Genomic DNA, 24,619 nt, shown 5'->3' on the forward strand with positions numbered 1-24,619 from the left:
TCCTTCCTTCCTTCCTTCCTTCCTTCCTTCCTTCCTTCCTTCCTTCCCTTCTTTTAAAAATGCAGATTTGCAACATGGCCAGTATCTTATAGTTCAAGACTTACCCTAAGGCCCTGAGAAGTTAATTGACATGACCATAATCATATAACTAGTATGTGTCAGAGACAAAATTTGAATCCAGGCCTTCCTCAATCTAAGGCCAGACATCTATCCACTACCTGATACTACAGGTGAATATCACCCTGAAAAATGGATAATGCTATCTATATGTATTTTAGCACCATGTTAAATGTAGCATGTGTCAATACCTACTGTATTCAGCATCACTGGGGAAGGAATCCATATGAATGTGTCATTTCTAGAGCACTAAAGTTTACTATTTCATGCACCAAAACATTTATTTTTATTATTTTGAATAGAAATATTTTCAAAATATACTTTCTTTGCTTTCTTTAACAGAAAAGATTGGCCATCATTTTAAGATATGACTCAAATGCCACATTCTACATGAAGTAGATGTAAATCTCTACCTCTTTCCTAATCTCACTCTAACTACTAATGCCCTCCTCCCAACTACCTTGTATTTAATGCCTTCTATTTATTTATATTTTATTCCTCACATGTATATAAGTAACATAAATGTATACATGAATAATATGTAATATACACATGTATATATTATATGTGGATATATGTGTGTGGATATAGATACAGATACAGATAGGTAATACAATGGAAAGAATGATAGAGTTGTCAGGAAGACCTGAATTCAAATCTAGCCTCATATACTAGTTGTGTGACTGGTCAAATAACTTAACCTCCATCTGCTTCAGGTCCCTCACCTGTAAAAAGAGGAAAATAATAGCACCTACTTCCCAGAAATGTTCTGAGGATCAAATGAAATAATAATTGTAAAGTGCTTTGTAAACTTTGAAGTGCAATATAAATGGCAGATATTATTAAAGAATATATAATATTTGTCATATAGTATATATGTGTTTGTATATTTACATAGATTAGATAGATAGAAAGATAGATAGACAGACAGACAAATAGATTCTTTCATTAGAATGTAAGATCCTTGATAGTAGAAATTGTTTCATTCTTCTATGGATGTTCCCAGTGCTTGGCATAGTACTTGGAATATAGCAGGTGCTTAATAAATGCTTATTGGTTGATAGTTGATTGATGATCTAACTTCTGTTGATGTCTCAGAATCATTATTATAAATACTTATTGTGCCATTTGTCATAGAGAGCTACCCTCAGGTGGGTATTGAAGTGTGAAGGGGCTATTTGCCCTGGGACTAAATGACACCAGGCTATTGTGCTTATACCTGCTTTTTAAATATAGTTTTTCTGGGGGTGGCCAGGTGGCGCAGTGAGTAGGAGCACTGGCCCTAGACTCGGGAGACCTGGGTTCAGTTCTGGGCTTGGATACCTAACACCCACACAAAATAACTGGCCGTGTAACCTCGAGCAAGTTACTTAACCCCGGTTGCTTTAAAAAAACATAGTTTTTTTGTCTCCTCATTCCTTGTCAGCTATTATATCTCCCTTTTCCCCCTTGTATCTGTCACTAGCAAGCTCCGTCTGTCTAGTTTGCTGCCTCTCATATATGAATATAAGAATCAAATATTTAACCCTGTTAGATGATAGTTAGATGGTACAGTAGATAGAACACTAAACCTGGAATCAGGAAGATCTGAGTGCAAAACCAGCCCCAGATACTTAATACCTGAGTGATTCTGGGCAAGTCATTTAACTCCTACCTGCCTCAGTTTCTTCACTTATAAAATGGCGATAATAACAGTACCTATCTTCTGGGATTGTTGAAAGCACAAAATGAGATATTTGTAAAGTTTGCTAAGCCCTATATAAATGCCAGTGTTATTAATTGTATATATAGCAAGAGTACGTAGTTCTGAGGGAGGGCAAATATAACTTAAGAGCATTAGCTTTGGATATTTATTTTAAATAACCAGGCACTTTTTTTCTTCTTCATCTTCATCTGTTGTCCAGTTATTGAAGGTAACAGATAGATGACCTACAGGTAAGTGCTATGTTCCTGTGATTAGTAAATAGTTTAAAAGAAAAGGAAAGAAGGGTGAAGAATAGTGAAAGAAGAGTTAAAGAGAAAAAGGAACATATGGAAGAATGAAAAAGAAAGTTAATCTTTTCTTCCCAATTTACCAAAGATTTTCTTTTGCTCAAACATGCAAAAAACCCCAACTTGTCTACATTATAACTTTGAATAACAAGTCTATTTGAGTATAAACTATAAATGAGGTAAGCAAGGAGTTATTGTTATTAGAATATTCCAGATTCTAGCACATAAGATTCTAAACTGTATTTTGAATAGTCTCATCTCCTATTCTTAGTTATTTGGTTACTCTTCTATGTATTTATTTAAGTTAATAAAGTTCTCCTATTAGAAAATATTCATTTGCCTTAAATGCTTTTAAAAGTTGTCAAAAATCCCTTACTGATTATTGCCAAGTATTAGTTTAAAAGCCCAGCTATCTTCAGTAAAACAGAATAAAACCAACTGGACAATGCAGCATAAAAATATGGCTCCTTTTCTGGTCTCCAAATTTGAGATTAAGGCTACAAGCCTGTAAGAGTACACAAATATATGAGTGTGAACTCCACATGTTCCTGAACTGTATACATGGTAAATAATATTCAAAAGGGCTCACACTGGTCATTTAGAAGAGGCTCCAATTCACAAGGCCTGTCCTTCACAAGGATACTTGGCCAATGTCAACCTTTTGCTGAGGGTTGGTCTTGGGAAGTGACAGCTGGGTTTGGGGAGGATGGTAACATAAGGAAGAAGAAAAAGAGGTCGATTTATAGACACCATTTATGGAGCTTAATATTTGAGGGATGCTGCTTTAATGAAGGATTAATTCCTGTGACTATTATGACTCAATGAATAAACACAGCTGTCAACTCTTACTCTTGAAGGCAGTGCCCTGACAAGCAAAGACTCATGGGACAAATGCATGCTGAGTGGGGGAAGGGGGAGGAGAGGGATGGGATTTAGCTTGAGAGGAGGGCTCTGTTCTCTAAGGAAGGGGGCTTTTGTTATTGCCCAGCTGTGGCATTTCATTCCCATTGTTCCTGGGCAAGGAAAGAATGCTGAGATTGATCCAGAGGTCAAGTTTGTAAATTTGAGCAATGTGACCTCCCCCCTCCCCAACTGTTGGTCTTAGGGGCAGAGCTGGGAAAGATCACCCATCTCACACAACTCAAGGGGCAAATAGCCACTGGTCCTTCATAGGATGGGCATGGGAATGAGTGATGTGTGAGAGGCAAAAGGGATAACCCACTGCTTTTAAGTCTTAGAAGGACAAATGGAGATGGCAGCTGTAGGGAGAGAAAGGTACGCAACATGCATGGCATGGAAGCAAGGCAGCCCTCTCTCTTCTTCCAGCACTATTACTATCACACTAAAGCCAATCTTTTGCAGAAGCTGGTTCAGAAAGAGAAGAGCATGAACTTGGTTTCTATGAGCTTTGACTTCATCTCTTTTGGTCAATCTATGATAACTTCTTCCTCCTCACAGTCTCAGTCACCTTCAATAAATTCTCTCCACCCAGGGAGGCTGAGAACCAGGTAATTTTTGGACTGACCCTGACTGTCAAGTATTTTTGTAGATTTCCTGGCTATTTGCCTCCATGAAAAAGACCCACAAAATTCTCCCCTTCCTGCTTTCCTAATGGAATGCTGCACCTAGGTGGGCACATACTTTATCCCTTCCTTCTGGTAGAAAACGGCTTCCAACTTAGAAGGTCCAGTTTGCCATCCTCAACTTACAATCTTTCCTGAATATCCTTAGTTCTATATCTCTCTGAGCTGAAATTTAAATCCTTCTGACTGAAGGATTATTTGACCAAGCAAAAACCAAGTCCAAACCTTCTGTGGCCATAAACGACTAAGAAGCCAGTGCCTTGCAAATGGAAGAATTCTCAATTTCATCCCTCAGCACGTAAAATATAAAAGAAGAATTTCTATGAAATAGTTTTTTATTTTTTAATACCAGTTGAATCCCAGTTATAACACACTGAAGACCTTACTATGCTATTTGGCTGAGCCAGAAATTTCTGTTATTAAATAGAGCTTAAAATAAAATTTCCATTGTGCAATCCTGCCTGAAAGATCTGTTTGGTTATACAGAGTCTTCTTCTGTGATAGCACATCTAATGAAATTTGATATCAATCCTTTTTCTTGATAACCACTCTGCCAGGAGCAGGAATGAATTGCTATCACATCCTTCTATCAAACAAACCAACAAAACAGTCTGCAGGCCCCAACAACAAACAGACCCCGTCAGCTTTCCCTGCTAAAGGGAAGTAGGTGTCTCCAAAGCGAAAAGGAAATTATGTACTTACTAGAGAATGGGACACGCTCCCTCCAGCACTTGTGGTCCAAACAGGTTGGTGCACTCTGGGAGAATGGCTGTATCTTCAGAGTAAGAATGTCTAAAGGCACAGGGGAAGTAAGGGACATCTTCATGCGAGCCTGCAGATGGAGAGGAAAGAGGAAGAATCAAAAGTGAACTAAGATTTATTTTCTTGTCACTGATTTCCCTTTTGCCCCCTCCCTCCTTCACTCAAATCTTGTCCACCCCAGATAGAATAGCTGTTGATGTGGTAAGATGTGAAGGAAGTGGGAAAGGGCTCTCTGCCAAAACAAACAAAACAAAATCATTACCCACTATCTGTCATGGTGCTTTTAATGGTGTTTTCTTAGAGTTAGACATTGTTCTCATCAGGCTCTCCTATATTTTATTTTATTTTTTATGCATATACTCCTTGGAGGGATGCCATTTTAAGTCCGTTACTCCCTGACCAAAGCAATTCAGGCAGCATGAGGAACTGGGGTATCTGGGTGGGGCTGAGGGGCTGAGGAGACACAGGTAGGCCTACCCTTCCTCCCCCCCCCAAAACCCCAACTTTTGTGCCTTCACGATTTTGATTGGTCCAGTCCTGCTGGATCCATTGGCAGAGTCTCTACTTCTGAAGGGACTGGTGGGATTCTACAATCCTCATAGGTTTCATGAAGCCCCAGTTTTACTGGAAGGACATGAAAATGTGACATTTTTATTTTTTTCGTTAAGGACAAAAAAAGCAGCCTGGTAGAGTAGAGAGGCCAGCCTTGAAACCAGAAGGTTCTGGCTGGTTGATGTCCATCTAATCTCTGACATATACTGGTGGGGTGACCCTGAGCAAGGCAGTGTTTTTTAGGCATCTCTAAGACTAAGAATTGCAGAGAAGGTGCTCACCTGAAATGGTAGAGGGAATTTCCTCACCTGGGAATTCCCTAAACCAATGAAATCACAGATGCAGTCCCTTTCCCTATCCCCTCTCATAAGAATGTGTTTTAGTTGGAGCAGCTCTACATTGCGGAAACAAAAAATGAAAAATAACAAACAAAACTTCACTGACATTTCTGTGTCAAATTTCTATTTGATAAATTACTATGTCTGGGGATTTTAAAAAGTCATCAGCTAATGCTTATTGAGTTGCTGCATGAGTGACTCTGAATAAAGTACAGCAAGAGACTGTGAAAGAAAGTCAGTATTCGGGCTAGCATAGTGAGATAGCAGCATCTCTCTCCTAACTTTGCCTTTCCACTTCTCTCCTATTCCCTACTTCCCCAATACTTGCCTCAGTTCATTATACTGCAATATGGAAACCTACCTCAATGGAGCTGGTCCAATATTTAGCTCTATTACATAGCATCTGGATTGTGGAAACTCCTCCACCAGTACAAATTAGCAATTCATTTGCAATTTTGTTTAAGAGAATTGCTGAGGACCCTCAGAGGTCAAGTGACTTCTTGTGTGGTTACTCTTGAACCCCGGTCTTTCTGACTGAGTCAATTGAACCCAGGTTGTATAACTGATTTAGAGTTGAAAGGGATTTTAGAGGCCATCTAAGTCAAATCCTCTCCTTTCAAAGAAGACAAAACTGAGGTCCAGATAGACCCACATAGCTAGTAAAACTCTAAGGCAATATTGGAACACCAATCTTCGTAACCCCAACTCCACTGCTATATACACTATATCTTTGTGACTCTAGGCTAGTCTCTCTCTAGTCATCAGAACCATGTCGCTTCTCACATATATCTTTATAATTATTATAGTAAGCATAATTTTCTTCTCCCCTTGATATCACAGTATTTGAATTTCCAACAGTAGAGCTTTATTCCTAAAGATTATAGCAGTCTCTTGGCTTTTAAAAAATGGGAATAATATTTGCATAAACTCCCATACAGGCTTGTTCTGATGAAGGTCCTCAGTATATAAATGTAAGTAATGAACAATATTCATATTTAAATGCAAGTGATGAAAATTTCTTTATATTATGGAAGGGGTAATACATTAACCCATAATCATATAAGATTACTTTCCCAAACAGTTAACTATAAGCAAAGTCTTAAAAAACATAGGGAATATATTTCAAGCTACCCAGGAAATTCAGGCCATGGTGGAGGCCTCTGCATTTAGGAGCTCTAAGCATCCAGGAGTTAGGGAAAATGGGGTAAGAGACCTGGGAAGGTATTGAATGAAAATTGGTCCTAATTAATGACAGATTCTGGTCTTGTTGGCACAAATATCATGCCCATTCTTAATTGGGAACCTTGAAATTTTTCCATTCCAGTGTGGGAGATGAAACCAGAGGGCTGACCTCAGTTCAATATAAAAATGTCTTTTTTTTATCCACATGTAGATTCTGGGAAGGAGACAAAGCTATTTTTTCCTCTATTCATCACCACCAGGACCGAGGTACCACCATGGAAAGGAAAAGTAATTTAAAAAAGAGAAAATAAAGTCTTAAGTGCTTTGTTAAGGCAAAGGAGTTCAGAGGAGACAAAAGGAGAAAGATGGAAAGAGATGAATCAGGACTCTGACAAGGATAGGATATACTATTCCTCACAGATAAGGAATTTATCATAAATCCTGACTTCAGTCTAGGTCCTTTTCCTTCAGGGTTAAATTGCTCAACTCTAAAATCATGGAATTTTAGGGCTGAAAGGAGCCTTTGAGGTCATTAATTCATAGGATCATGGGGTTTTAGAGTTGGAAGGGAGTATAGTCCAATGGTTTCATTTTGCAGATGAGCAGACTGAGGCCCAGGGAAGGGAAATAATTTCCTTAAGGTCAAACAGCAAGTTAATGAAGCAGCTGAGTGGTGCAATGGATTAAACAAACTAGATTTGGCATCAGGAAGACCTAAATTTTAATCTGATCTCAGACTCTGGGCAAGTCACTTAATCATTTTGTGCCTCAGTTTCCACATCTGTAAAATGAGGATAATAATAGCACCTATCTCATAGGGTGGCTGCAAGGATCAAAGTGTGATGGTGTATAATAGAGAACTCTGCAAACCTTAAAGTGTGATGTACATGTTATTGTTGCTATGATAGGACCAAGATCAAAACTCAGGTTTCCTGATTCCTGGGTGAGTGTGCTTTCCATGACAGCAGGGTACTTTCCTGACTTTATTCATACTGCACTGCTGGGCACTACCTTCACTGCTAAAGGATCAGCACACAAATATAGCCACAGGAATATATATCTTACCTTGCATATCTATCCAGACAGCAGCCCTCCCTCCAGTTTGCTAAAGCTTCTGAAAACGTGCAAGGCCAGGACTTCCTTTAATCAACTTCAGACAAGTGTCTGAGTGTCTACCCCATACCTGGCTCTTTGCTAGGTGCTACAGGAGGTATAAGACCAGGGGAAAATTTAGTGGCAGCATTTTCATCTAGTTGGGGAAATAAGACATAAATACAGGAAAGTATAGCTACCAATCCAAGGCAGTATATGATAAATATTAGGTCAAATATTACAGACAGCAGCCCTATAGACAAATGGAGTTCAGAGGAGGCAGGCTGCCATGGTCCTGGAAAGTTAGGTAAAGGAGGCACCATGTTATAGCAGCAAAACAGAGAGCTAGATTTGGGACCAGAAGACCTAGATCCAAATCCCAACCCTTAAACTTACTATCTGTGAGACCTTAGGTATTTCTGTTAGCTCCTTTGATTCTCAGTTTACTGAGTAAAATGCACGGATGGGCCTAGATGACCTCAATGGTCTATTTCACCTATAAGTCTTAAGATCTGATGGGAAGGTAAATTGCTGAGCTTGATTTTGAAGAATGTGTAGAATTTGGATTTTAAAAAATGCCTTTTTAAAAAACAAACGAACATGACTATAAAGTCATGAGACTAATAATCTATAAGCCACAAAATAAATTGTCTACTTTATAGTTATACCATCTTTATACTCAATCAAAAAATGGGAAACCAGTAAACACAGTGATACCCCAGAAAGATTCCTGGAACATTCTAAGCCTAAATCCTTAATCCTAATAAAATACCTCCTAGCTCTGAACACAAATGGTGATACTTAAATCAGGATAATAATTTAAAAGCATACCTGGAAGGCACTCTCTGAGGTGCCTAGAAAAACACTGTTTCCCATTATGTAGCTTATTTCTTACTTAATACAACATATAGAACATCTACATCTTCACAAACTTCATTGACACACCTCAAACACGGCTGACAATGGGTTGACCATTTATACAAGGAGGTTTCCATTCTTAAAGGAAAGAGATGCTAAGTACTGACTATAAATATAGAACTATCACCCTATCTGAGTGTTGACTATGGAAAAGAAACAAAATCATCTCTGTCTAAATTTTCCGTTGATTTCTCCCCTGCTTGAAATACCCTTTCTCATTCTCTCTGCCTTTCCAAATCCTGTGAGACCCAAGTCAAGTTCCATGAAAATTTCCCTAATGACCCTAGTTCACTCTGGTTCTTCCGTCCTCCAATCTGTTTTGCATTTCTTGCCTATGCTGCCTAATTAACACCATATTAAGTAGTCTCCTTTTTTCTTGCTATTTGTACCAACCCTCTTGGCACTTTATTATATACTGCCTTGTTCTCTAATTGTTCTAATTGCTTCTTGTCTCCCCAACTAGACACTTTGATGCTAGGGAAATGACCTTGTCTTCCCCTTTTCCTCAAATCCTCTATTGCGGATTCCTATTCCTGTGAATAGACCAAAGGTGGTTTGCCATCCAGATGATTTGCAGGCACCTGGGAATATTTTATCAGTGGTTGCCATTCTCCTCCTCCTCCAAGACCTCTGTTGTCATCTGACAGAGGCTTTGGGAATCCTCTTTGATTTGTGGTGCATTGGTCTTTTTTATGGGTTCTATAACTACTTTTTCCTTCCCCCTCCTTTTCAGACACATTTCTAGTCTGTCTTCCTTTGTCCCTATTTATACGCAATTCTCAGTCAGCATGGGATAGAGTAGAAAAAAGTGGATATGTAGTCAACTTGGATTTGGTTCTGGGTTCTGCTACTTGCTACTTGTATAACCCTGTCCAAGTCATTTAAGGTCTCAGAGAGTTCTTCATCTGTAAAACTGCAGAGATTATACTGGATAACCACTAAGGTCCATTCTAGCTCACATATTCTATGAGACAGCTAGGTGATTTAGTACACTGGACTTGAAATCAGGAAGACCTGAGTTCAAATCCTGACTCAGACATTTACTAGTTGTGAGATCCTATACAAGTTGTTGAACCTTTCTTAACCTCAGTTTCCTCATCTGTAAAATGAGAATAATAAGAGCATCTACTCTACAAGGTTGTTGTGAAGATAAAAATGAGACGATATGTAAAGTGTTTTGCAAACTTAAAGTGACTTATAAATAATAATAATTATTATCATTATTATCTGGTGATCACATAGGGCTAGGAACACAATTTGTATCCATAAAATACTAGTTGATTGATATATGAACAAACAAATTCTTTAGAAATGACTTCTGAATTATATGTGAATTTGAATGATCAACGTGTAGGATTGAGGATGGGGGGTAATCAAGAGCTGATCAGCTACATTTCCATGTTGATTTGCAGCACGAAGTGAAGTGATTTCTACCAGGGTAATTTTTAAATAGAAACCTGATGGCAATAACTCTCTAAGGGCCCCTCCCCCCTCCCAAATCTCCAGATAAAATTGTGCGATGCCGACCACATTTTTCAGGCCTTAATGAAAAACACAATGGATAATTTCCATTTCTATAGAAACCATTTCTTGAAGTATTCATTTTTATAACAATTATATTGATCTCACAAGCAGGAGGAATTAAAGCTCCCTGATTATTAAATTTATTCCTAGACATGGGTAGGTTTTCTTCTATTCTTCATTTCAGAGAGAGAATAAAGAAATCATAATCCCTTATCTTTGTATAGCACTTCTGATTTTTGAGCACTTGCACTTCTGCTTTTTCATTTGATTCCCAATAAAAATTTAGTGAAATAAATTAGGATATTTGACAAACGAAGGAACTGAGTATAGAAAGGCTAAGAGTGCCTTGCCCAATAAAACACAGTTAGTGACAATGCAAGGACTAGAAATTGGTGCTACCAACTCTCAGACTACTTTTTTTCCCTAGCTTGGATAGACTTTTAGAATCACAGAATCTCACAGTCAGAAAGACCCTCAGAAACCCAACTGTCTACCTAATGCAGAAATCCACCCCGCTCCCACTTCTCTTCCTCCCCCACCATACCATACTTGACAGATGGTCAGTCATTCAACCTCCTCTGGAATATTTTCAGTGATCCAGGGCTCACTCTTTTTAGTTAAGCAGCTCTAATAATAGTTGATCCTTATATTTAGCTGAAAACTGCCTTCCTATAGCTTTCATTAGTTGGTCTTAGTTCTGCCTTTCTGGAGAGACACAGGACAAGCGTCATCCCACTTCCATATGATGGTCCTCCAAATATCTGAAGACCCCTATCGCATTCTAAAGATCCTCTTCCTCATTCCCCAAGTATTCATCATAGGATATTTACAACCCTCTGACAGAGCTGATCATTCCTTTCTTTATATATTCTAGTGCATCAGTGTCTAGCTCAATACATGCTATGTCATGACCAATACAGAGTTTTGTGGGATTCATACTTTCCTTGAACTGCACACTATCTTATCTTCATGTGGACTAAGGTTACATGGAAAGCAGCATGGTTTGATGGAGCTAGAATCAAAAGACCTGGGTGTGAGTACCTGCTCTACCATTTATTGGCTATGTGACCCCTGAGTGAGCCATTTAACTAAGTTTCCTCTTCTGTAAACTGATGAAAATATTCCTCATACTCCTACCTGACATGATTGTTTAATGGAGAGTAGAGCACTTTGTAACTTGTCATACGCTATGAAAATATGTTATTATTAGTTACCATGTCTCACGTTTGATTTATGGAGAGCTTGTGGTCAACTATTACACCCCAGTTATTTTTAACATAAACTGCTGTTAAACCACTCATGGAAGAAATAAAAAGACAGATGTTTTAGGCTCATGCTATCCCCATTCAATTGGATTTTTGAATAAAAATATAATAATAGCGATGATAGCTATCATTTACATAGCACTTTAAAGTACAAAGCACTTTGCAAGTGTTATTTCATTTTATAGTCAAAACATCTTGGAGGTAGGTATTATTATTATACCTCTTTTACAGATGAGGAAACCGAGGCAAGCAGAAGTAAAGTAACTTGCCCAGGGTCACACAGCTAGTGTCTGAGGTCAAATTTGAACTCAGGTACTCCTGCCTCCAGTTGCACTGCACTGTCCACTGCACCACCTGTTAAAATATATATGCTCATTAAAAATATATATATGTATATGTATGTGTATTATATGTGTGTGCATATATATATATATATGAGTATTAGACCATGATTCTAGCTTGCTGGGATCCTCTTAAATTTGGATTCTCTTGTTCAATGTATTAGCTATCCCTCCCAGTTTTACATTATCCACAAATTTGCGAAACATGCCCTCTGTGGTTTTATCCAAATCTTTGATGAAAATGTTGAACAGGACAGGGCCAAGGGCTTTTTCCTACAGTTGCAAGAGGTTGACATTGTCCCATTTATTCGTATTCTTTGGGCCTAGTCATTCAGCCAGTTGGGAATCCACTTAAATGTGTTAGCAATCCTGCCCCCTTCTTTCCATCTCATCTCAGAGGAGTCACACTATGAGGAGCTTTGTCAAATGCCTGGCTGACATCTAGGTAGACTTCGTCTACCACCTTATCAAAGCAGTTACATTTTTTGAGGGATCAAGCCCCTCTTTTTAAAAAAAACAATGCAATAACTGGCCATGTAACCTTGAGCAAGTTACTTAACCCCAATTGCTTTAAAAAACAAAAACAAAAAAAATGCAGCTCGTACCCAACATGCTGGCATGAAGGATCCATTCCCAGGGTTAGGAGAGTAATGCCAGTCACTGCCCCACTCCTAGACAATCAGGCCTACTAAATGACTGTGGTTTTCACTTCTCGGTGTCTTCTATTGAATCATGACTTGGCTTTTCTTTGTCTCTAAAAGTGAAAGTTGAAAAGCCTCTGACCTCCTTCACCAGAGGAGGCAGAGATCACAGGATCTTAAAGCTGAAGCCCCAAGGGACCTTAGAAGTAATCTCATCCAACCCCCTCATTTACAAATAGAGAAAATGAGCCCAGAGAGGTTGACTGACATGCTCAAAGTTACACAGTATAGCACAGCTGGGATCAGAACCCAGATCTGCTGGCTCAAAATCCAGGGTTCCTTCCAATGCTCCACACTACCTCACACAAGATAAATGATCATCTCTTTTTTCCCTATTTGTGCCCCTTCTTCCCCCTTCCTATATCCATATGTTTCCCCTTTGATAATTTTAAAAGAAATAGCTATATTTATTGAATTATACCAATAAATAAAAATCAATATTGTATCATAAATTCAAATAACAAAATCAATTATATCAATAAAGTTTGCTTCTTCAGTTCTTTATACCATCAGCCTCCTCAAATATTTGTCCTTAAATTCCACCACTAGACATGTATTCAACTGGGTTATTAGGCAGCTGCCACTCATTCCTGAATGCCCCATCAATACCTTAAAGAAATTTCATAAGAAAGCTGCTGTTGTGAGGGTATGTCTGTGTGTGAATGCACACACATGTATATGTATATGTGCATGTATAAATGGATATTTATGTGTATATATCTATGTGAGTGGTATTATTAGTTATCCATTCAAACTTCAGGTAAATTGATTAAACCAGATTGTTTTCCTCCTAAGATGAGTCAAAATCATCCTTCAGCATAGCAATTGCTCCAAAAATTTACTTTATCAATTCCACTGGGATTGACTTTTCATAGTGTAGAATGGGCTGAGCACTGGAAAGTAATTTAGTTTGATAGATTGCTTTGCTCTTGACCTATGGCCACAGAGGGAAAGGGAGTTTTAAGGTGGGTGGGTTGAGAACTGTGAGAGATCATTTTAAAGTAGAGATTCTTAACCTAGGATCTTAACCTTAACAAGGAAGCAGACTCCTTGTAGGAATTTATGGACACATTTTCAGGGGGCTGTGAATTTGGATGGGAAAATGTTTACATTTGTATTTTCACTAACCTATAGCAAAAGTTTAACATTTCCTTCTATTATTAAAAAAAATACATACACACCAGGAAGGGAGCCATAGGCTTGGTTAGACTGTCAAAGGGGTTTATGATTAAAAAAAAAAGGATTTGTGTTTTCCAGTATGCATTACTCTGAGAGAGCAGGGCTTGGTGACTCTAAAGTCTTAATGACATTAGGTGATGTACCGTGTTTCCCCGATAATAAGACCTATCCCAAAAATAAGCCCTCCCCTTACTGTGTAAGATTCCTCTAAAATAATCCCTCCCCTGAAAATAAGCCCTATTGAGATTGCTACTGTAGTGAAGGTGATCCCCTGCGCTACATGCTACATTATGGTACCCTCTGTATGCACCGTCCCCCCGCCATGAAACGCACACCGCACTCTGAGCTGCATCCAATCAGAGCTGCAGCAGTGAGCGCGTCATCCTGTTCTTCCCCAGTGATTTGCTTATTGAATAAAGGTACATTTTTTTGTTCACATTTACCTGTTTATTAAAATTGCTGTCAATGTTCATTAAAATAAGCCCTCCCCTGAAAATAAGCCCTCTGGTGTTTTTCTGTCCAAAAAAAATTAATAAGACAGTGTCTTATTATCGGGGAAACACCAGAACTGGCCTTAGAGTCAGGAAGACCAGAGCTTTGCCTCAGGTACTTACTACTTCTATGACCTCAGGCAAGTAATTTGACTTCTCTACCTACAATTTCCTCATCTGTAAAATGAGTTTAATAATAGCACCATCTCCCAGGGTTGTTGTGAGAATAAAAGGAGATAATATGCATAAAGTGTTTTGTAAACCTCAAAGTGTCATATACACTTTTTTGTTGTTGTTCAGTCATTTTTAAGTTGTGTCTGACTCTTCGTGACCCCATTTGCGTTTTTGTTTTTTTTTTTTTTAGCAAAAATAATGGTCTGACATTTCCTTCTCCAGCTCATTTTACAGATGAGAAAGCTGAGGTAAACAGGGTTAAGTGATTTGCCCAGGGTGAGGCAGCTAATAAGTATCTGGGGTCAGATTTGAGCTCAGGAAGACTCATCAGGAAGGCCTGGCACTCTATACACTGAACCACCCAGATGCCCTGTATGCATGTTAAGCATTCTTATTATTAGCTATTATTAAGACTGTCATGGCTGACAGTGGGAGGCATAAACATCTAGGGAAGGGCAGAGTTCAAAGGAGCAAGTGTTAGATAGAAAGGAGGCTCATGAATGGGCTAGGGAGTATTAAAGCAGAATTTCAAGGGGCCCATCATGTTCCTAATGACTGCCTCTAGCCATTCCTAGAAAGTAGCATGGCCCATCCCTGTGTCAACACCATCTCTGGAGTCTCAGGCCTAAAACAAATAGTATATAATAACTGTCAAGCAGTTCCTACATGGAGCACTGATAGTCTGCAGGAGTTTTTCCTTAAAAATTTTCTTTTGGAGCGGCTAGATGGTGCAGTGAATAGAGCACCGGCCCTAGAGTCAGGAGGACCTGAGTTCAAATCCAGCCTCAGACACTTGACACACTTACTAGCTGTGTGACCTTGGGCAAGTCACTTAACCCCAACTGCCCTTCCTCCCCCTCCAAAAAAAAGTTTCTTTTAAGATTTTAAATTTAAAAACAAGACAAAACATGCCTCTACCAAAATCTTCCTCTGATTCCTCATTGTGGCATAGAGGTGACTCTGGGAAGTCATGCCACCATAGTACAAACTCTGGCTGGTCCTGTCACCCTGGAAGGCTTCGCGTATCTGCTCAGCAGCCAACTATACATTTGTCATCCCAGGACCATACAAACTGAGCACCGAGAAGTTCACCACTTGATTGGCTACTGGACGATGAATCTGAGGGGCTGGACCATCCCTAAAGCCCATCTCCTAGGATACTGAGGGGTTGTGAACCTGTGTTGATGGACTGAGTACCTGCACCAATGAAATCACGGCTCTGTGAAGTATCACTGTTAAGTTCTCAAAAATGACACAAGTGATAGACTTTTTTTTTTCCACCCTGATTTGGAGCCTTTCAAAGTAGGTCATATTTAGCACCTTTGGAAACACTTGAGCAACATCCTGTAACCATGGTGACATGGCTCCAAAAGCACAACCTTAGTGTTTCTGGAAACTCAATCCGAGTTCAGGGGTTAACAAAACCAGTGACTAGACCACAAGACACAGGAGCAAACTTTTATTGGAAAGATAATAACATCTGAACCACAGACTGAGTCTGACTATATATTTTCTGCAAGTTTCATGGCCTTAGTAAAAGATAGTTTCCCAAACTGCATCACCTTATGTTTCCTGGGAGTATTTAGGCTTTCCAAATATTGGTTCTGAGTCTGATTCTACAGCACTCAAGTGAATCTTAGACCCATAAAAAGCATGAGTTCTAAATCACCACCTTTATTTTTTATGTTATGTGCCTTTCCTTGAAGGAATAGAAAAAGTCAAAATATTTTCTCTTTTTTTTTTTAAATAAAGCAATCGGGGTTAAGTAACTTGCTCAAGGTTACACAGCCAGTTATTTCTGGGTGTGGTGCTAAGTATCTGAGCCCAGATTTGATCCCCAGATCATCCCAACACTAAAGCCGGTGCTCTTACTCGTTGAGCCACCTGGCCGCCCCAAAATATTTTCTCTTAATGGAAGTTGAGAGTCAGGAGGCCCCAGTTCAAATGTCCTTTTTACTGGTTTCTAGCAGTGACCATAGGTAAATTACTAAACTTTTTTGAGTATCAGGTTTTTCTTAATTACAAAAGGTATATAATAAAAACTCACTGGAGGAAAGACGGTATAATAAAGAGAGGGCCATCTTTAGCAAGAAGAAGATCTGGGTTCAAGTCTTGTCTCTGACTCAGACTGACAATATGAACCAATCACCTAACCCAGGGCTAGGGAACCTGAGGCCTCAAGTTCATATGTGGCCTTCTAGGTCCAGGGGCACAGCCTTTTGACTGAGTACAAGTTTTATAGAACAAATCCTTTTATTAAGGGGATTAGTTAGATTCTAACCTCTTGGTGTCTTAGGTAAATCTCTAAGACTATAAATTACAGGAATGTTACATGTGAGTATCAGTGGGTGTCACTTCTATCTGAGGAATATCCTACATCATCTTACATTAAAGAATCATAGATATGAAATAACAATGTTTTTGCTACCCATATCAGAGGTTGTTGTGAGGAATGTTTTGTTATCTTTAAATTACAAAATGAATGTGAATTGTTATCATTGCATTCACTTCCCTGGAATGGTCACTGTTAGAAAGTGTACCTACAAATATGAGTGTGTCCTTCACCCCTTCCTTAGTCTAACTTTCAAGTTTCCCCACAATCCACAATCTGGCTTCAACTTGCCTTTCCAATGTTCTCTCCCATCACTCCCCACAAAACCCACTCCTAGAGACATTACTCACTATGGCTCAAAACACATTTCGTTCCTACTTACCTGCACACTCACTCTCTCCCTCCCTCTGTCCACAACATGTGCACTCTCCCACCTTTCCCAAAATGTGCTCCTCATCTCTTGTCTCTCTATTCAAAGCCTGCAGAATGCAAGTGCATCAATATCCTTCAGGAAGGCTATCCTGATCATTCAAACCTATTCTGATCTCCCCTCCTACTAAATCAATACCATTCATAGGATTTTAGATTTAGAGCTGGAAGACATCTTGGTGATACACTAGCTCAACCTCTCATTTTCCAGATGAGGGCATTGAGACCCAAAGAGCTTAAGCAACTTAATAAGATCGCAAGGTAGTAATTGGGAGAGAAGGGATTCAAACACTTAAAATCATAGGATCATCAGTTTAAAGGTAGAAGGTCATTGAGTCTACTGCCCCTATTTTACAGATGAGGAAACTGAGACCCACAAAGGTTAAGCAATTTGCCCAAACTTGGTAAATACTAGAGCTGGGATTCAAACATTCCAAATCATGGGATCAAATATTTAGAGTCAGAAGGGCTCTGAGAGATCACTGAGTGTCCTGTTCTCTTTTATAGATGAGGAAAACAGAGACGCAGAGGCCCAAGAACACACAGTTAATAAGTATTTAAGGGGAAGCTCAAAACCACGTACAACAATCTATCCACTATTCAGTGCTGTTCTTCCCATTCCAACACATTGGGTGCTTAAATACTCCCTAGTAACATCTGTTTGTGGTCTTCTGCTGTTGTTTAATGCTCATATTAATTTTTGTTATGTGTATTTTCTTGACACCACAATTAGACTATAAGCTTGTTAATTATTGGGGCCATTCCTCTCTATTCCCTATAGCATCTAACAGAAGGCTGGGGATATAGTCGGTATTCAATAACTACATGTCCACAAGGAGAAATTTGATACATAATAGGGAAAGGACAGCATGAAACACCAACCACAAAACAGCCACCAGGAAACAACTACCACAAAACACACACCTGTTCTCCTATGGCGAGATTACCACAGAGTCGTTTGCCACTACTCCAGACAGCCAGGAGCCAGGAGGAGACAAGATACAGCTTAAGAGAGACTGGAAGGTGATAGCAGAAAATGACAAGCACAGGTGGAGAGGAGGAGTAAGCACAAGGCCAGATACAAAGAAAGATGGCTGGAGGGTGTCTTACTTTGACCAGGTCCTTTGGCAGCGTCCCAGCATGCACCCCCCTCTCCAAATGGGCCTGTTTTTTTAGTTTTCTTTTCCGCTGCTTCTCTAGCCACAAGTCATCAAAGCTGGCACAGTGGTTCCGAGACAATGTTGTAGTCTTGTGGGATGTCTCCGAGGGGCTTCTGTCCGCAGAGAGGAAGGGGAAAGTCCAGGTGATGTTGTCAATGGTGGAGAATGGTCTTTGGGTGGACACTGTGGGAGGAACCCTCTTACCATAGTGGCAAACCAGCTTCTCACCTAGTCTTCCTTCAGACAGCGTGTTGTTTTGAAAGGTAGGGTCCTGTTTTATAAGCATCAAGAGAGGACACATAAATTTCGGGCAGGTTTTATTTGCACTTACCCTTTCCCATTCAGACAACAGTCTTGTGCTTTAGATGGGACACCTAGCACATTTACAACAGCTTCTGAAAATGGTGACATTTTTTAGGCAGAGGCAGACAAATCAATTTTATTCCCAAAGCTAATTATTTAAGTAAGATTTGCCTTGATCAGAAGCATTAATGCATCAAAGATACTGTTGAGCCAGTCTCCTCACTATAAATATAAAATGTAAAATTTAAAATTATACAATCACAGAAATGATGAATTCTTAGAATTATAGAATGTTAGAACTAAAAAGGATCTACGAAATCCCCTAGTCTGATTGTCTAAAATTTTTTTTATCTACAATGAAACCAAGATTCAGAAAGGTAAAATGATTTACCCCAATTCTATCTATTAACAAATATGTTATGCAAATGTAAATATAATTGAATTTATTACTGGCCAGTACTCCAAATAAGAGCTCTTACTTGGAAATTTAGCTTTGGGAATAAGGTTACAAATACACATATAATTGATATTTTTGTTACTCATTCTTTCCTTCTGTAGTATACATTACCACATAGCTATTGAATGGCAAATTATCAAGTCAATTCATTTCAAATTTCCATTAAACATCTAGATTTTTGATCTACAAGACACCAAACATCCTGACATTGAATTTTTATTTTAAAAAGAATTGTCTAAATTGAGAAGCTGTTTGGGCATTGTGTTAAAGTAGCCTTTGTCTGCATTTGATAATCATCCCCTTGGCAGTTTACAGAAGCCAATTCTCTTAAAAGACTTGCTTTGCCCTCTCCTCCTATCCAGACCCACAATTTCATACTCAGAAATCCACTTTACACAACAAGAAGTTCTTGTACTATGGCATCCAAGGGATCTCAAAGCATTTTATGTGGATTATCTTGGAGAAAGGATGAAACTGTTCTTTTAACTGTTTCCAGAAGACTGCTCTTTTTCAATTACAGGTAAAGAAGATGTTTGGTTAATTGCTATATGGTAAATTACTTTTTATAGGCCTTCACTTGGTAGATGAAAGGATAATTGCTTAATTGGAAGAAAAATATAACAGGAAAGAGCCTCTAACCAAGTTTCGCTCTATTATTCCAACTTCATAACTGGAGAAGGATTGGGCCCCAGCAAGAACGAATGGCTTGCCCAGTGTCAATATAATGCATTATGGTATCAGTTAAGCAAGACACCACTTTCATCTACTGTTTAAGATCCTGTAATAGCCACCTATTCCCATCATTAAGTCCTAGAGTCCAAGAATACAAGCTAGAAGGTACCTCAGGGATCATCTAATTCAGTCCATAAGTTGCATTTACTTCCCTTCACCCTGGCATGTAAAGCCCTTCATAACTGCCCCCAACCAACTGCTCTGGCTTTATCTTGCATTAATTTCTTTGTTCAAGGGACAGCTAGGTGGTGCAGTGAAAAGAGCACCAGCCCTGCAGTCAGGAGGACCTGAGTTCAAATCCAGCCTCAGACACTTAACACAATTACCAGCCGTGTGACCTTGGGCAAGTCACTTAACCCCAATTGCCCTGCCCTCTCCCCTCCAAAATAAAAAAAATCTTTTTCTTTGTTCAAGTCAAACTACTATCCTACAAACATATACCATTCTTGTTACATCATCTGTGCTTTTTCCTCATGTACTCTGCCTTCTGAATTTATCACCCACCTGAAATTCCTCTTTCCAAGGTAACCAACAATTGACAGATGTGACAGTCTTTTCTCAGGCCTCATCCTTCTTGATTTCTCTTCTGCATTTAAAAGCGTTGATCACCTTCTCTTCATGAATAACCTCTCCTCTCTGGACACTTTCCTACTGATTCTCTTCCTACCTGTCTAACTATCTTTTCTGTTTCTCCTTTAATGACTCATCACCCATGTCATGTCCCCTAACTGTGGATGTTACTCCAGGTCCTTCCCTGGGTCCTCTCTTCTTCTCTTATAGATGATTCTCTGACCTGTGTATCTAGTCCCAATCTCTTCTCTAACCTTCAGTCCTACGTCACCAGTCAGACATGCCAACTTGTCCAAAACAGAACTCCTTATTTTACCCTCTAACCTATCCCTTTTCTGATATTTTCTATTTCCGTCAAAGGCTCCAATTCTTCTAAAATTCTCAAATTTTTAACCTTGTTACAGTCCTCAACTCTACTACACGAGACCTTTTCTGATCCCCCTAACTACTAGTGCCTTCCATCCCTGGAATATCTTGTGTTTACCTTGCATTTTAGTATACATTTTTCTGTATATACATACATATGCCTGTATACATATATACAAACATATATGTATATATGTGCGCACACACAGTGTCTAACTCAATAGTCTGGAGAGTAGGAATTGTTACTTTTTTTTTGGCTTTGTATTTCCAATATCTAGCATAGTGCCTGACACATAGTTGTGGCTTAATAAATGCTTATTAACTGATTGGTTTATTTGCTGTGGTATGAAAACACCACCTATACTCAAAAACATGGTAGATATTAAATGTTGACTGACTGAGGTGACCACTATGCTTATTCAGGGAACCATGGCAAGGAATACAAACTCTCTCTTATACTTTCATCAGATTACTACCACGGGCTTGCTAATACTGGATGTTTTCAAACAAGTGACCTACTCTTCCGCTAACATCCTACTGCAATGTTTCACTACAGTACAAAGATGGCACGAGCTCCTCAAAGGCTATGATAGCAGATACAAGCTCTGGTTGGACGTACAAAGCTGGGAAAGGTTCATGTAAAGGCTGGCAATGGACTGTTAGTTTGTCCAGCTTAATATGAAGAGATTAATCATGACAAGGTTGACCCAACAAGGAATGATTTGAGGAGAAGGAGAGAAAATAGCTAAGAAAGACTGTCTACTAAATTATGTAGGGGTCTTGACCTACCTTGTTGCAGGAATGCTTAGGAAATCACAGATCTTATAAAGTATTGATAGGGATTTTTCTACTTTAAAATAGTGAAATTTATTATCTTATAAAAGTTCTATGAAGCAGTTCTGGGTTCTGGCGGTTCCATTAGTCACTACTGTTATTAGTAACATGCTTGGTGGTCATTGGATGCTTTTTTCACAACTTAAACATTTCAATGGCAAAAATTCAGGCCTAAAAGAAAATAGCTGATTTGGGAAGTGGAAACCTAAATTCTCACTTGCCAATGTGTCACTTCTACTGTATGGCCCAGACAGAAAGGTTACACCTTCTTTTTCTCCATTGAGATTATGGAGAAGATCTGACCATCTCTTTTCTCACTGGGGTCTTGAGGGTCATTCATACATTTACCTCTCTGATTGTCTTAGGAAAAAAAATTCTCATTAGACATAATTAGACAAGGAAGCAGGAGGATGAGAGACTTAGACAGTTGAGTTATTCTAATGGATTTCACATGTGTGGGGCAAGAATAGCTCTGGATGCAAAGCAGGAAAAAGATGAGGATAGGGGTACATTCAGACTGACTTGTATTCATTTCTAGAACTAGAGCCTACCTGCAAAAATGTTGAGGATCCAAAGAAATCAGACTACCTGCTTTAGCACAGGAAAACTATTTGGCACAAGAGTGGGATGTCAGTTCTTTCTCCTTGTAGAATTTGTATGCAGTGCAAATTTCCTATCCTAGTTGCAAAATTAGAGCCTAAAAAATCAATTCTATCCCTACCTCAGGAAATGGAATGTCTAACACTCTTCAGCATAGGAGAAATTCCAGTCTATTTTGGTGGAAACTATTACATTAGTCAATGAAGATAGGAGTAGGTCAAATCCTGTGGCAGTTGAAGTAGAGTTTATTACCAGATATTGTTCTAATTAATGAGCAATTGTTCCTGTTGGAGATTTTTGTTGCAATGATATTTGCTGTAACAGAATTTTACCTCTGTCAAAGGTCAGGCTAAGAAATTTCCCTAGTTGTATTTTTATGAGATAATCAAATTCATTTAGAAAAACATTAAAGAGATTCAATTTACAGATTAAGTAAATTTAAACTACAGTATATTTGCCCATGTTTCCCTTTTTACTCCACAGCTTATGTTTTATCCCCTTCCCCCAACGGGAAAGAAGGGAGGGAGAGGAGGAAGGAGGAGAAGAGAAGGGGAAGGGGAAGGAGAAAAGGAAAGAGAAGGGAAATGGAAGGATAAAGGAGGGAAGGGGAATGAAGGGAAGGGAGGCAAAGGAAAGAGAGAAGAAAGGGAGGGAAGGGAAGGAAGGAGGGAGGAAAGAAAGAAAGAAGGGAAGGAGAGATTTGAGACAATGAGAAAGGAGGGAGAGAGGGAAGAAAGGAGAGAGGAAAGGGAAAGGAAAGAAGGGCAAAGGGATAAGGGAAAGAAGGAAGAAAGGAAGGAGAATATTAAAAAAAACTTGTCTAAGTAGAAGCAGATCTTCACACAACTGCCATTATTACTACAAAAATTATTTTAACATTACCGAAGGCTGAGACAATATGAACTCAAAATGAACAAAACAATTAGAGGTATTCAAAAAGGAATAAGGATCTTAACATCATGGTTTCAGAAAACCTGGGAAGATGTATATAAACCGATGCAAAGTGAGCAGAACCAGGAGAATATTATACACAGTAACAGCAACATTGTAATAATGATCAGCTGTGAAAGACTTAGCTACTTTAATTAATATGCAATGATCCAAGACAGAGGACTCACAGAGAGAAAAAAAATCTACCTACATATAGACAGAGAACTGATAAACTCTAAATGAAGATTGAAGTACACTTTTTTCATTTAGATTTTCTTGGGTTTATTTTGCATCATGAAAAATATTGAAATATGTTTTGCATGCCTTCACATGTATAACTAAGCTAATATTTGCTTACCTTCTCAATGGGTAGGGGAAGAGTGGGAGGAAGAGAGAGAATTAGAAACTCAAAAATTTTTAAATGAATGTTAAAATAAAATATTTTTACATATTTAAGAAGTTTCATCATTCCTAGAGTTAGAAACTTATTTGTTGATGAAAAACATTTTAAATATTTGACAAATACAAAACAAAAAATAAAATGAAGTTTAAGTGACTTGCCCATGTTCACATTGTTAAGGTGTATCAGAGGCAGGATCAATCAATACACTTTTATTAAACACTTACTATGTGCCACCCATACATTTCTGGCTATGTCCAGCCCTCTATCAACCTTGTATGAAGGCTTCTTTATATAAAAGAGATGGAAAACAGGGGCGGCCAGGTAGCACAGCGAGTAAGAGCACCGGCTCCAGTGTCAGGATGACCTAGAGATCAAATCCCGGGCTAAGACACTTAGCACCCACTCAGAAACACCTGGCCATGTAACCTTGAGCAAGTTACTTAACCCCAATTGCTTAAAAAAAAAAGATATGGAAAACAGATGAAGGGAAAGAAAAAAAAGGAGCAAAACATACACCTTCTGTTTTGAAATAGCAAATTTCCTCCTAGTAGAGATTTTTCTGGGCAAACAGCTTCTTGTCTGGCAGACAAAAGGTTATATTGAAGAGCTCTGCATAAAGAGTTAGAAGATCTGGGTTTGAATTCTGGTTCTGTTACTGACTGCACATGTGGGCCTGAGAAAATCACTCAACCTTTCAGTTCAATGTGACATTTGCTTTATATGCAACATGGTGGGGATGGCAGAATTAGTAAATGGGGAACCTCCTAAGGGCAGTTCTCGGGATCCAGAGTTTAGAACATAAGCTCTGTTGGGGTTCTGTCACATCAATGCAATTTGATTCAATTTCTTGTGCAACTTTGGACAAGTCACTTCCCTCTCTGGATCTCAGTTTCCTCATCTGTTTCATGAGGGAATTAGACTAGATGATCTCTACAATCAACTCAAGCTGTAGATTCTATATTTAAAAAGTAGTCGTGTACAAAAGCTAGGTAGCCATGGGAGAGAAGGAGGGCAAGAGCTCCTCAAATTCATTGCTTTGTTGTCTCCTATCTACCCCTCCTCATCTCTGGCTACCTTCCATTTGGGCCTGGATTGAATGATGGAGAGGGTCCCACCCATACACCTCCAATCCCATGGAAAGGCTGCTACAGTAGCCAAGTTCTTTTTTCTCTAGAATTAAAAGTGCCTAAACCTCAGACTTAAAACCCTAAAAGAAAGAAAATCCCCAATGTAAAACCTACCTTTCAAATACCTACAAATGTCTTTTGCTCTCTGTCTCACAAACACATGTG

At 38.9% G+C, this 24,619-nt stretch overlaps 2 protein-coding genes across 7 annotated transcripts in view; both read right to left on the reverse strand.

The window, feature by feature from the left end:
• PLEKHB2 (pleckstrin homology domain containing B2) overlaps nucleotides 1-24,619 on the reverse strand; it is a 457,251-nt gene that overhangs the window by 404,703 nt on the left and 27,929 nt on the right. The window lies entirely within an intron of this gene.
• Nucleotides 1-24,619, reverse strand: part of ARHGEF4 (Rho guanine nucleotide exchange factor 4) — a 533,634-nt gene that overhangs the window by 223,544 nt on the left and 285,471 nt on the right. For 5 of the 6 annotated variants that reach the window (XM_069063354.1, XM_069063355.1, XM_069063357.1 and 2 more), the window contains 2 exons: nucleotides 18,083-18,403; nucleotides 4,395-4,524 (listed from right to left, as the gene is read on the reverse strand). In XM_069063354.1, the coding sequence (XP_068919455.1) occupies nucleotides 4,395-4,524; nucleotides 18,083-18,403 (451 nt within the window). Of the gene's footprint in view, nucleotides 1-4,394; nucleotides 4,525-10,604; nucleotides 10,829-18,082; nucleotides 18,404-24,619 lie in introns of those variants that run through there. The other variant, XM_069063360.1, reaches the window with a different exon arrangement.

The sequence above is a fragment of the Petaurus breviceps genome, unplaced genomic scaffold (genome assembly GCF_028583685.1).
Source record: "Petaurus breviceps papuanus isolate PSGF00001 unplaced genomic scaffold, PetGlider_PUasm1.0 90556, whole genome shotgun sequence".
Taxonomy (NCBI): domain Eukaryota; kingdom Metazoa; phylum Chordata; class Mammalia; order Diprotodontia; family Petauridae; genus Petaurus; species Petaurus breviceps.